Consider the following 13,929-nt stretch of genomic DNA (forward strand, 5'->3'; position numbering starts at 1 on the left):
AAAAGTAAATAAAATCTTTTAAAAAAATAAATAAAAATAAAATTCTTAGAAGGCTTGTGTGTGTGTCATCTTATTGGGCTCACACTGTTAAATGTACATGGCTCAAAGGTTGATTGAGCGCCAGGCCCTGAAGCAAGTCCTTTCCGTGTCTTTACTCATCTATTCCACACGATACTCTTCCATAAAGCAAGTGCTATTACCTCCCCAATTTTGCAGAAGAAACTGAGCCTCAGAGAGGTTAATTTGTCCATGATTGCATCATAGTCAGTCAGGGATGAACTTCCGTCCTTTCGTCTCTAAACAAGTACTTTTTCTTCAACGCATTTCTGCCCACACCCTGCAGGGGTGAATGGGGACAGACCCTCTTTCCCACAGCCCACCGGCTGCTCTGCCTTGGCTGCCTTCTCTCCAAAGGACCTCTCCATCTGGGACACAGGGCTGCTGAGGCAGCCCCACCTTCCTGGATGTACCGTGGAGACAAAGATACAAACTGCAAATATGTGTGAGATTCAACACACACAAGATTCACACCCATCAGGCATGTAAGAATTTCTACAACTTGGCAAGAGAAATGAACAACCCAACAGAAAACAGTAAGCTCTGGACCCCCCAGGTGGACAGTTGTATCTTTTCTAGGTTTTTTAGTTAAATGTTTAGATAACTTATTTTAATATGTGTTGATAAAAAAAAACATTTAAGGCTATACTAGTTCTACTTATACTAGTTATATTATATGTGTGTTAAATATTACATTACATATTTGTTCATATATACATTTGTCCCTAATTCTTTTTTTAGTTGTAACAAATCTGTTTAATTGAAATACCAGTTTTTAGTTTCACTTTTATATTTTTAAGACTTATATTTGGTTCATTTTAAACTTCTGTGGTCATTTTTTATAGTCTGTTCTTGCTTATCCATATTTCCACCTTTGCTTATTAAATATTAAAGATGTAAACATTTCCCCCAGCCACTTTATATTCCATAACCAACACCTCCACCATCTGCAGCACAGGAAGGGAAGCTTCATCTGGTTGAGACATTCCAAAGCTGAAAGGTAACTCCACTCTATGGTCTGATCCACTGAGTTGCCTTCACAACGCAGCTCTCCAAGAGCAGTCTTGTTTACCTCAGTGTCAAGTTCTCGAGGGAAACATGACTTACAACTGTATTCTCTTCGCATATATGTTCCTCCTTTCTACTCTGTTACGTTACTCAAGTCCTCTATGCCTTCTTTGTTTCCATGATCCATAAGGCAGTACTGTTGAGACTCCCTTAGTAATTGTATGTATATTCTTTTTGAAATTCCTAGTAAATTTTCATTATGCATTTTAATGCTATTTGGTACTAAGTTTTATTTTTGCACTCACGATCGTACCTCTTATCGATACGGTTCTCATGATCATAGTCAAGGTTGTTTTGTTTGCTGGCTTTAAATTCCTAGTCCAGCATGAATGGTCATTCCAGTTTCCAGAGAAGCAGTGTAGCTCCGTGAACATGCCTTCCAGTCAGACCTAAATGCAAATTGAAGTCATGGGTCTGTAATTCATTTATTGGTTTTATTAATCTCACTGAACTTGATTTCTTATCTGTAGGCTGAAGTTAATAATGTCTGCCTCCTATAATTATAAAAATGTGGTATTGAACAAACTATTGTGTGAAAACTGCCCAGCCCACGGCAGACACCCAACCGGTGGTATTTTTACTTCCCTGACACATTTATGCCTTTTTCCCGGCAATCTCTGGTTTTATTTTAGGTATATCTTTTGCAAATAGCACACATCACCTGTCCAATTTGAGTTTGTCTTTTTCATGTTCCCATGTTTGAGGCATAATTTAATTGACCTGTTTCATTATTTTGTTTTATACTATTCATTTACTTCTGCACATTTAAGTGTTTTCAATGTGAGAGCGCAAAGGGGCCTTCTGGGGACTAGAAGCTCGCCTGGCACTTGCAGCCGGGCCACAACGCTCTCCTACTAAACATTAACAATGCCCAGATCCCTGCTCTGTGATCCGGATGAACCTGGACCGAAAGTCAACGTGCAAACAAACAAACAAAAAAAAATGACTAGGTAGCTCCCTCTTGTGGCCGGCACCAGCAACTACTGCGGCTTGTTTTACCTTGTCCCATTTCTATTCTACCTCCTAGATAAAAACCTCAAACCCAATTGCGGAATTACTCCCACCTCCTGACAGCATCCAATCCAGAAGACACCCTCGCTCACTTGTGCCCTCCTGAAAATTACCTACACGTGCTCAACTTCTTCAACAAATCCCTCCTTACACCTTCTCACTGAGAAGCACCAAGATGTGTGGTCTCTGTTGCTGCAACAGGCCTCAGTAAACATAATCTTGACTACAGTTGTGCCTTAGTGGTCTTCGACTAATGGCATCAACAAATGACATGCTTGCTGCAGAATTTCTACCATGACCCTCCCCACCCAATCTTAAAGCTTTGAACTATCTGTTTGTGATGAACATTTTAAATTCTGCCTCCCTACTCCCTTCTCTCTCCCAGGGCATCTTCTGAGACCTTCTTACCTTCACCTACGCACAATGCCACGGCTGAGTAACGAATTTGTAGGTTACAACCCTTCTAACTTGAAGTCCTACACCTTTAGCTCCTATACCCCTTTGTGTTTTGGAACTCCGTGCTGCAAAACAGACCGAGGCTAATGTCTTGTTTCCTTGAAGATAACGTTTTGGGGTTTGTTTTGTTCCCAAGCTTTGTTTTAATCTTAAATTTTTAAACGTTTTAACAGAAAGCGTGGCTATAATCCCTTTGTGGTGTTTTGCATCAAATACAGTGCCCTCTCTTCCTGTGCAATCCCAGGGTCTTCCAGTTCGTTTTCAGCTATCTGAATTCTAGGGGTGGCTCCCAAGGACAACTTCCATGTCATCAATTACGATTCCCGAGATTATTATTTTTTTACAGTGTTCAATGAATATTTGAATTTTCCTCTTATGAGTTAGGTTCTTATGTACTCATTTCTAACGTAAACTGATTCTTTTCTCCACTCTGAAACCCTATTTAACACTTAACAGACACCACGCAGCAGTTAAAGAAAACTTTGTTTCCTGCCATGCACATGAAAGATTTTTGCTGCCACATGTTGAAAAAACTACTCATGCACTGCAGGTGTTTCCACAGGCCTGCTGCTGTATTTTAAAATCATCTTTAAATTAAAATATATCCAAGTCCAATGTTGAAAAGTAGGAATGTAGCAATTACCTTCAGCCACCTCCCAGTCCCCTTGAGGGCCAGCAGGAACCCTGGCGGCCAGCCAGTTGGCTGCAGTTTCCCTTTCCACACTACAAGCACACTTGGATCTTCAGGCGCAAGGGGCTCACCCCAGGTCAGGAGAGACTCCACACGGGGACCCTGGCTCACCGACAAGAGGACAGCCAGCAGCAGTTCTCAGGTTTGCTTATAACAAGTTTGTTTGTTTTTTTCCTTCACTATAGAAACAGCCCCTTCACATGCAGCATTGTAATGGAATAATTTGTAACCTTCAGAAATACAGACAGAACTTAAACCATCCCGCACTAATTCTTTCCTTCATTTAACAGTCAGATGCACTAGGGACTAATTTCTGAATTGGGAGGAGAGAGGTTGTGATCATAGGTTGAGCTACTTGGACTCAAAAGTTATCTTTTCTGTAAGTAAAATTTTACTTCAGGAGTAATACTCCCCCCCCCCCACACCTAGTCCCTTCTGCATTGTCCTTAGAATGCATTCTTCCTACATGTTTTGTGCTATTAATTCTCACTTGTAGTTTACGGAACTGAAACCGCCCCTGGCTGGACTGTCAGCCCTATGAAGACCCGACTTCCAGGGCTCTCTCCTGTGCCTGGAATAGGGCGGTTCATGTTTAGGGAGAAAGGAATGTTTCTCTATTCATGTATTTCCATGGCTATTGTAGAAGGAAATTGGAGGATGATGACCCAACAGTTTTTACTGGGCCTTCTTTTCTAAAAGTATTTTTTATTTATTCATGATCTTGACTGACTCCTATTCCTTAAGGCCTGTAATTTTATGTTTTATTTACATGATTTTAAAAAACTACTAATATTCCATTGAAAAATCTAGACTACCTTAAAACAAAAAGATATTAACTAATGATCACAACTATGTAAAAAAATAAATTAAATATGCACTGGAGAGGGAGAAAGGAAATACACCAAAATGTTAGCAGCAGTAGTATTTAGCCAATGGAACTATGGGTGACTTTTTTACACTTCCCTCTACTTTTCTGTATTTTCCAAATTTTCTGAAGTCACCCCTGCCTTCAACAACAACCAACTGTAAACATAATGTGCACAAAGAGACTGTACTTTAGCCTGGAACAGTGTGGTGTAGTTGGTAGGGCACTGTCCTGCAAAGTGCTGGGTCCTGAGTTTGATTCCCGATCAGGGCACATGCCTGGCTTGAGGATTTGATTCCCATTTGGGGCACGTACAAGAGGCAACCAGTTGATGTTTCTCCCTCACGTTGATGTTTCACTCCCTCTCCTCCCTCCCCTCCTCTCTCTCTGAAAATAAATTAAATCTTTTTTAAAAAAGGACTGTACTTTATCACAATTTGAGGAACTAATCCATCTCTATGATTGTTATGTACTTTATGCTAAATTCTTACTTATAATCCTTAATTATATCATGGCCTTGTAGAGTAGATTTTTCTTGTTTCTGCCGCCACCCTCACAACCCACTTCCCTTCCTCATAGTGCCCTGACCTGCTGGCCCTCCCACAATCCTCAGCCAGGTGCTCTGAGCAACGCTCACTTCACATCACACCCCAGGAATGCCCCAAGGAAGTAAATCAAACTCAATCGTAGTCAGTGATACCATGTTTGTAAGGTATCTAGGAAAAGACATGCTCTTTTCACCTGTCCTCGCCCTGGATGAGGGTCTGAGGATCTAAATGCAGAACCTCAGGGGGCTCTGTACGGAGCCCGGAGGCAACCCCCACACCAGCGACGGCAGTGTGCCCAGGAGGCCTCGCTGACACAGCGAACGGCTCCGTCCAGACTGACCCAAAGCCGGGGCCACCGCTCCTCTTTCTTTGTTGCTTAAGTCACTTCAAATTAGGTTCCTATTAAATTCCCAATGAATACAAAATAGAAACAAAACACTGTACCTTAGCAAGGTCACTCTACAGTGACAACTGCATAAATACTCCTTAGCAAAGAAATGTATTATATGGGTATGTTCCCTTTGTGATCGCTCACCAAGCAGCGCGTTTATGCTCTGTGCACTTTACCATGGAAGACATTCTTCAGTTAAGAAGAAAAAATGCTGCTGTCTATGGCAGCCATCAATACACAAATCGCACTGCTTCCCAGCTGTGAAAGTTTGGCATATGGTCCCTCAGATCAGAAGTCCGGGCTCAGCTGAGGACAAACCTACCCTAAAGCAGCCTGCACCCGGGGCGGCCCGACAGTACCTGCCATCTAAATATACCTTGGAGTTTGTTGTTAAAGCTTTAAGAAAAACGCAACTCTTCCTCATAGCTGTGTCAGGTAAAAACAGCATCATTGTACATGCAGTTCTCAAAGTAAGAATGGGAAAAGTGAAGTTATGATGGGAAATAAATGAGACGCAATTTGATCCGCTATCAAGATAAAAAGCAAGAAATCACGTGAAAGCGCCCGGGAAACTCTTAGGTGAACAAGATCCCATAAAACCCCAAAGTCACATTTAGCGATAGTGCAGAGAATCTTGTACACATGTATGAAACAAAACACATTTTGCTGTTATGCTCAAAGACATTTTATTAGTTGGTTTTACACCTTAAATAATACCTTGAATAACAAAGAAAGAGTGTCCACTAATTCCAACCTAATCTTTCAAAAGTTTACTTGTTGGAGGAAGAACATTTTTATGCTCAACACAAAATACCTTTATTATAATCTTCAGCAAATCTTAGAGTTAACCAAAAAAAAAATTGTGGTGGTCAAATATTAACTACCTCAACCACTCAATTTAGTATTTTTCCTTAAGATGTATCCAGTAGAGTTGAAAACCAGGAGAAAACTGTAAACATTCTGTGGTTTGGCTAGAAGTTCATTTCATGATGAGCCACCGTCTTCCAATGTACATTCCCGATGGTTTCCATAAATCTCAGCAGAGTAATCCATTCACTAACATTTCGAAGGGAAAGCTGGTTTTTAAAACCACCTTGGCAACTTGAAATTCTTGTGGTAGTGACAATTAATACTTCTTTGCAGCTGGTTACAGCTTTAATTTTCTCTCATTTAAAAAAACATCAACTGCACATTTTTCCTTAATTGTATAACTGGATTCTTTAAAAACAGAGGTGAGTTATTTCCTTGCACTTGGAAACATGGTAGAAATTCTGACCCTTCATTCTTTTATCTGTAAAGGAGAAAAACATATTTGCTAAAATTTAATGCTTCACATTAAAAGAACAAACTACAAAAGGCAAATGGCAGTAAAATCATTATATCAAAATGAAACTTTTTTCCTCGTCACTTTTCCCTTCCTTAGTCATACTATTTCTGAGATTAACGATAATCTCTCCATTATCTTCCATAAGAAACTGTATCTTATTTTCAGAATGCTCTTTTATAAAAAATGCTTTGGCAGATTAAATGCGATAGTGATGGCAGCGATATCACACAGCATTAGCTGAACGCTGTTTAAGTGCCAATCGGTCCGCCAAGTCTTTGTGTGACCGCGGCGGTTCAGGGCAGATCCCTCCGCTCCCGCCCAGAGAAGAACGAGCAGGGGAGTAGGGTCGGGGAGAGGCTCCTGTGCCGCTCCGAGCCACCGGAGCGCGGCGCAGGCCAGGCAGGCTGCCCCCGGGGCCTGTTCCGTGCCCACCTATGGCTGGGCTTCGATGCAAACGAAAGCCCTATGTTCAAAGTGTACATCCAGTTAAATGGCTTCAATAAGTTTTATGCAAAAATAATTACATAAATGAAAAAATCTCCCCTTAAAATACAATATTCATAAGATTTATGTCAATCATAATAATGTAGAAAAAATTTAAATTACTGAAATTTTCTGGTCCATTTCTGGTTATTTTCTCCAAAAGCTAACTGCACCTCACATAACAGGTTTGTTTCAGAAACAGGACTAATATGTTAACTGAACTTTTTGAACAAACCATTTCAAATGCCCTGAAAACCAGTAATCCAAGGAAAAAATTTTAACAAGTACTCCTCTGTTAAACAAAACTACTACCCCCAGGTCACTGGGCCCTGAGAGTGGGACCCCTCACGGTCTGCGCTGCAGGCGCCCAGGCTTTTCGGTGGACCCCCTCCACGTGGGGCACGCCGCCTGGAGGGGGGTGGGGGGGGGAGACAGTCTGCACTCTCACTGGGAGGAGCTCCAAGACCGGACATTTTCTTCCCCTCTCTCTTTTCAATTTTTTAATATAGATTTTACAATTTATTGTTCTAATACCGTAACTGTGTTCCCATTAGGCCACGAAATCTCAGTAACCACCGCACAAAGTGGAAAAGGACAGACACCACGACCGAGGACAGCCCAGCGGCCGCTGTGAGGTACCTCCGTGACGACGCCGGCGGCCACCGTGGAGCCGCTGTAGCGCAGCATGAACCTCCCCAGCTCCTTGAAGTCTTTGTACAGCTCCAGCGCGACTGGTCTCTGCGTCTGCAGCTCCACCAGCGCGTTCTGGCCTTTAGTCAGCAATCTGTCGAGAAAAAAGAAAGGAACCAATGAATATCCAGCAGACGTGAAGAAATGTAGTTAACAACCTGAAAAATAAACATTATACAATGATCAAAGCAACTCAGTCTTTCAAAAATTTAAAAAGAAAAAAAATGCATCTTAAAATGAAAATATGTCCTTTGAATTTTTCTGGGTTAGTAAAAAAAACAAATTCTAGATTTAAGAAATACTAGCTAGTTCACTTATATACATATTTTAAGGAATATCAGCTAGTTCGTCTCTATATACACATATATTACATATACATACATATACACATATGTACACACATGTGTGATATATATTACATGCACACACATAATGGCAGTAAAATCACTACGGCAAGATGAAATCTTTCAAATGTAACTCTCTCCTCTGAAGGATACTATAAACCTGAACTACGCTCAAGGCCCTTCCACCAAAGCCTTCCCTGTCGTTCCCTCAACAAGATTGAGAGGTGCAATTACCTAATAAAGAAGAGAGGCACCTGCACTTTCAGAGGGGAATGCAACGCCCTCTGTCTTCCCTACTTAAACTCTGATTGGTGGGTTATGCGTCAGGAAGTTATCTATAAAGAGGATAGTTTTCTAGTGCCAGCAGACTACTCTGTATCTCCCTCCCTCCCTCCCCTCTTTTCTCCCACGGAAACAGTGGTTCTCTAACAGAGCTTCGGGACAAAATCACGTAAGGTTTCCTCACACTGTGATGTGTGTGGGAAACGAAGGGGGGTGGGGCCTGGACCTGACGGTGAACGGGTGAGACAGACAAGCAGACAAACGGCCACCCTCGTGCATGGACACTGCACCCGCACTTACTGAAAGAAGCAGAACGCTACAGGGGACATTTTGAAATTGTTTTCCAATTCAGTCTTGACGTGCTCTAGAAGGTCAGAGCACAGCAATCGTAAACTCACCTTCTGAAAAACTAGTTCAAGGACAGACTGACAGAATGAGCCAAGCAAGTTTCTAAAAACGTATTGCCAAATTTCCCAATACTGGTTTTAGACAATTTCAGCCTAAAGTCTCATTCCGTAGGAAAGAAAGGATCTAATCTACTTATGAGTTGCACTTAGTTTCTAGAAAGGTCGATTCCACTCCATATAAAGCAACTGAGTCTACAAAGTGCCTTTAGTGGACACGAAAAGAAAAGGCCAAATGGCATTGGTACCAAAGAAGAGGAAAGGACTGTGTTATAAATAAGATGTCAGGAAAAACTAGCATGAGAATATATTAAGGCCTAACATCACTGAGCTAGGACTTTATAGCAGGAAGGGGAAAGTCAGGATTCAATCTGATAAGTCAATTTCAGATTGAGAATTCTCCAAATCATTTGCCTGGGTCAAACAAACTGGCTCCTGTCAAAAAACATACAGTTTATGTGAACCAACCGACTGTGCTAGAACCCTGGCTCTGCTACTTGCTAGCTCTGAGACCATGAGCATGTGATATAACCTCCGAGCCTCAGTTTCCTCATCTGAAAAATGGGGAAAATATAGTCCCTGCTTCACACGGTGCCTGAGAACATAAACCAGGTGAAGCACTCATGACAGAGCCTAGAATACAGTGGCTCTCAAGCAACGTCAGCCACTAGTGATGCCACGTCTGAGAACACTATGGCAGACACTCGTGCTAGAAGCCGAAGGCTGAGGTTAAAAATAAAGAACTATCTTCAAGAGATTAAGTAGCTCTTTCTTCATAACTAACAGAGAAACAGCCACGCATTTAGAGCACGGTGAAGATTCTCTCTCCCAATTGTGGCCAACCCATGAACCCACTAACCACCTTTGCCTCTGACACAGGTGCGTCTGAGGAGGGACACTCAAGGACTGAAAAAAGGGGATTTTGGGTGGGATTCCCCACAGAGCTGAAGTGAGGAAAACCCCAAAGCTGAAGCAGCCAGGCCCAACTGTGGTTAGCCTGTACTTGAACTAGGGTAAGAAACTCAAGTATCTCAGGAAGCACTTCCTTTGAAAAATTCTCACCTTGTCCCCAGCCAAAGGGGAACGGCCAAACCTAGGCCTAGATATTCACGGTGAGCAGAGGGGACCGCCATGGTGGCGACTGGCTCAGCGTGAGGTCCCAGGCGGCCACTGAGCAGAAGGGAGATGCTCTGCAGGGAAAACACCAGGAGCTGCAGAGTGGGGCGCTCGCTCTCTCCCTGGGCTGCTCGGGGCACGGGGAATGGCTCGCGTTCAGGAGATGACGAGACTATTAGGCGGAGCACTCTGCTGGGATTTGGAACCAGTGGCAGGCACAGTGAAATTCATCTTTTAAAATGAACGGAGAGCTGATTTTTAAGTGCCTTTATGTTTACACCACTTGATATATACACACACATTTATACTTCCATTTTATTTACAAGTCACACCCCCCCACCACTACCATACAGAACAGAAATTGAATCCAGCATGCATACCTATGTAGGACCCTGAATCTTCAGTTTTGTGTCTGTTTTAATCTAGCCCTTGAAAAATGATTTCTGGAGCAAGTAGAAATAGACTTCACTTACTACTGCCCCCCAAAATATTACACAAATAAATTAAACTGCAAGAAATTTGTATAAATTACTTGTGTTTGTTATGTACGCATTAAAACACTTACTTGGGCTTCTTCTTGGTGACTTCGCCGGTGCTTTTGTTTAAAACGCTCACCAGTCGTTTGATGACCGCAGGCTCACTGACAGTTTGGTAGTATAACAGCACCTGAAACAACAACTGCCGGGCTGAGCGGACTGCAGACCGTGGGTTTGCGGGCCTGGAGCCCGCCCGCTCACATGGCACTGCAGTGAGCCAGCACTACTGCCGGACTCGCCCAGGCCCCCTGCCTCCGCTGCGTCCCACCACTCGCCTCACCACTTGAACCGGGCTGTTGTCCCTTCACCCGGAGGGGCAGTCCCAGTACCTCCTCCCCCACTTACTGTGTACACTTTAGTGCACTGCATACCCTTCCATGGGGTGGTGATGAGAACTAAGTAGAGTCAGAGACAGTGCCTGGTACAGAAGATGTTCAACAAATGCGAACTGCTTCATCATAAAAAGGAGGGAAGGGAAATTGTGATATTTGGCAGGAATTAGTATATTCATTTTTGGATAATGAGAATCACATAGGAGTTTAGACAGGCTTTGAAGCCAGACAGACCTGAGTTCAAATCCTGACTCTACACTTTCCAGCTCTATAATTTGGGGGCAAGCCTTTTACCCCCAGTGCCCCCAGCCTGAGGATCCTCATTATTAAAATGAGGAAAATCAGATGTCACTTTAAACTGGTGCCTAGCCACTTTAACATGGTAACATTCAGTTAATTGATGGCCTTATATATTAGCTGTTATTGTTCATGTTTTGTATTTAAGAAAAAATCTAATATCGAGAGAGCTAAGTAGCAATGTGGTTGTGGCGAAATGTGTCACAGACAAATTTTTGCTGGGGCCAGCTGGAGTCAGAGTAAGACCGACTGTCCTCCGTTCACACAGTAAGGATCGAGTGTGCACCCAGTCTACAGTTTGGGTTAGAGGGAAGACCAAATACCCAGGAAGTGGCAAAGGTATCGATATGTGATTGGTTTGTGAATACCCTTTTATGCTGTTTTCCTGAGAAACACTGACACTTCTCTGAAATTTCCTGGCTAGAATCGTTTTCACATTCAGAAAGCAGAAATAAGTACAAAAGGAACTTGTGAATGCACATTCTTGGATTTAGGAACTTTCTAAAAGCTGAGTCACTCAGTCAGCACTTTGTTGACTAGTTCTGTCTGCCTCTCTCCTGCATCAGTGACAAATGCAGTCCAGGACAATCACTCTCATCTGAATTACAGCAGGCTCCTTGCTGGTCTCTCTGCCACCACTAGCGTCCTTGTTTACCTCATTCCTCATGTTTAGGAGCCTGATCTTTTAAACACAAATGTAATGGTATGTCCTTGCTATTTAAAACCATAGAAACTTTAATTCTACTACAAGGCATCAAGGCCCTTTTCAATCTGACCCTTGCTAACCTCACCAGCCTCATCTTTCTCCATCCTCTCTTCCATTCTGTGCTCCAAAGATGCAGACCTTTCATTGCCTTCATGCACTAAGCCCTTTCTAACAGTTAAGCCACAGTCTCCCTGCCCTGCAGCCTCACTCAGCTAACTCCTACTCATCCTGGTACCAACAGTGTATCGCTTCCCGCAAGAAGCCTGAACCCCCGTCTGAGCTAGCTATCCTTCCTCTACGTCCTACAATCTCGTACACAATGTGACACTATGTAACACCTCACCTTGACTGTAACTGCTAATTTGAATGTCTGTCATCCCATGCAAATATGAACTCTGTGAGAAAAGGAAGTATGTACACCAGAGCTAGACATTTAATTGGCTTCAGTAAATATCTATGAAATGAATGTAAGAATGAAGGAACGAAGAACACCTGAAACACATGGAGAAAATCCATCGTGTGGGTTTGGTTTGTTTTTTTAAAGGCACAACTGAACCTCCATGATTCTACAAAGGCAAATTAGTTTTTTTTCTCCCCAATGGTATTTGACCACTATACATTGGAAAAATCCCAGAAAAAATTAACCACCGGCTCTTAAGGGGAAAAACACTCCCACAAGGCACGCTAAGGAGCGTGGTGAGAGCCGTGTCTGTGCCTTCTGTGGAGTCAGGTATCAAACAGCACCCACGCAACCCACACGCTGGTCAGCATAACTAACAAGCATTTCTTTTATAACAATCAGGTAAACAAACAGGATTCTCCTTCCCTGCGCTCAGATGTAATTAAGAATCGGTATTCATGGTTTGCCAAATTTCAAAAAAACCGAGGCACGTAAACTTCAATTCCTTCTAACCTTGAACTACGTTAGAGTTACAGCAGGGGCTCCCAACCCCCAGGCCACAGACGGGTACAGTCTATGGTGGCCTGCTAGGAGCCAGGACCCACAGCAGGAGGTGAAGCTTCACCTGTTACTTATTTACAGGGGCTCCCCATGGCTCCTGTTACTGCCTGAGCTCCGCCTCCTCTCAGATCAGCGGGGGTTTAGATTCTCACAGGAGACAAACCCTACTGTGAGCAGCACATGGAAGGGATCTAGGCTGCGTGTTCCTTGTGAGAATCCAATGCCTGATGACCTGAGGTGGCGCTGAGGCGGTGACCCTAGCGCTGGGGAGTGGCTGCAAACACAGATTATCATTAGCAGGGAGATTTGACTGCCCAGAGACCATCATAAATCAACTGCTTGCAGACTCATATCAAAACCCTCTCAGTGAGTGGGACAAGTGACAATTAAGCTGCATCTGGGGACAGGCTACAAAGCAATCCCCCCGCTCCCCGCCAGTCCATGGAAAAACTGTCTTCCACAAAATCGGTCCCCAGTGCCAAAAAGGTCGGGGACTGCTGAGTTACAGGATAAAATGAGGGTAGATGAAGGACGGGTTGTGGCAGTAGGGGTTACATTTGTCTGTCCCCACAGTGACTTACAGATAATAGCACAAACAAAATACTTGTTGAACACGAGTGAAAAAATCTACATGTAAACAAACAGGAAGAAATTATACACAGTGGTACCTTGGCACTTGTTGTTCCTTCTTCCCAGAACTCACCACAAGCGCCAAAACCAGCGAGCACCAAACTGTTCGCTAGTGACGATGAGGCTGACGCAAGGACCTCTGTTTTCATCATCAGAGAGGGGCTCCGAGTGATGAGCAAGCCCCAAGCGCTGAAACATTTTTTCTCATCAAAATGTGACGAGTACAGGGTTTGATGAGTTCTGAAGCCAACAAGTACCAAAGTATGACTGTACTATCTTAACATTTTAATTCATACTATACATAATCAAAGTCACCTGTAATTCAAAGTGATCACAGCATAATGTAAAAGGAAATTAAAAAAGCAGTGAATTTCAAAGTGAAAAGTGCAGCTCATGAGTCATGACTCAATCACTTATTATTCAGATAGTCACAACCTCTCACCAGTCTCCCATTCCTCATCTGTAAACAGGTACAATACTAATACAAGTCCACGGTCCTGCAATTTCAAAATCCCAAAACACTGAAAGCCTGATTGTCCTGTTATAAATACATTTAAGTAGTAAAATGGGACTTGCACTGAAGTGATATAATTTACAGTCCTTATTTATTTCACATAGTATTAATATTAATAAGTTGGGGTGCAAAAATGTTTGATTACAGGGTGCTGACCCGTTCTTTGTTAGGAGTTTTATATAACATGCATGTAATCATATCACCTTTCTAAAATCTGAGC

General features: G+C 42.8%; 1 protein-coding gene and 1 long non-coding RNA gene across 2 annotated transcripts in view; one reads left to right on the top strand and one right to left on the bottom strand.

Moving 5' to 3' along the window:
- Window positions 1-322: 322 nt before the first annotated feature.
- LOC123821388 lies at window positions 323-7,830 on the top strand. The gene is made up of 2 exons (XR_006786119.1): window positions 323-593; window positions 7,452-7,830. It is a non-coding gene; the product is annotated as an uncharacterized LOC123821388 (long non-coding RNA).
- Window positions 5,749-13,929, bottom strand: part of HBS1L (HBS1 like translational GTPase) — an 85,742-nt gene continuing 77,561 nt past the window's right edge. The window contains exons 16-18 of the mRNA XM_045842776.1: window positions 10,299-10,399; window positions 7,537-7,681; window positions 5,749-6,378 (exon numbers count right to left, since the gene is read on the bottom strand). Of these exons, the coding sequence (XP_045698732.1) occupies window positions 6,367-6,378; window positions 7,537-7,681; window positions 10,299-10,399 (258 nt within the window). The 3' untranslated portion in view covers window positions 5,749-6,366. The remainder of the gene's footprint in view (window positions 6,379-7,536; window positions 7,682-10,298; window positions 10,400-13,929) is intronic.

The sequence above is a fragment of the Phyllostomus hastatus genome, unplaced genomic scaffold, assembly GCF_019186645.2.
Source record: "Phyllostomus hastatus isolate PE091 unplaced genomic scaffold, TTU_PhHast_1.1 phas_contig_40, whole genome shotgun sequence".
Taxonomy (NCBI): Eukaryota; Metazoa; Chordata; class Mammalia; order Chiroptera; family Phyllostomidae; genus Phyllostomus; species Phyllostomus hastatus.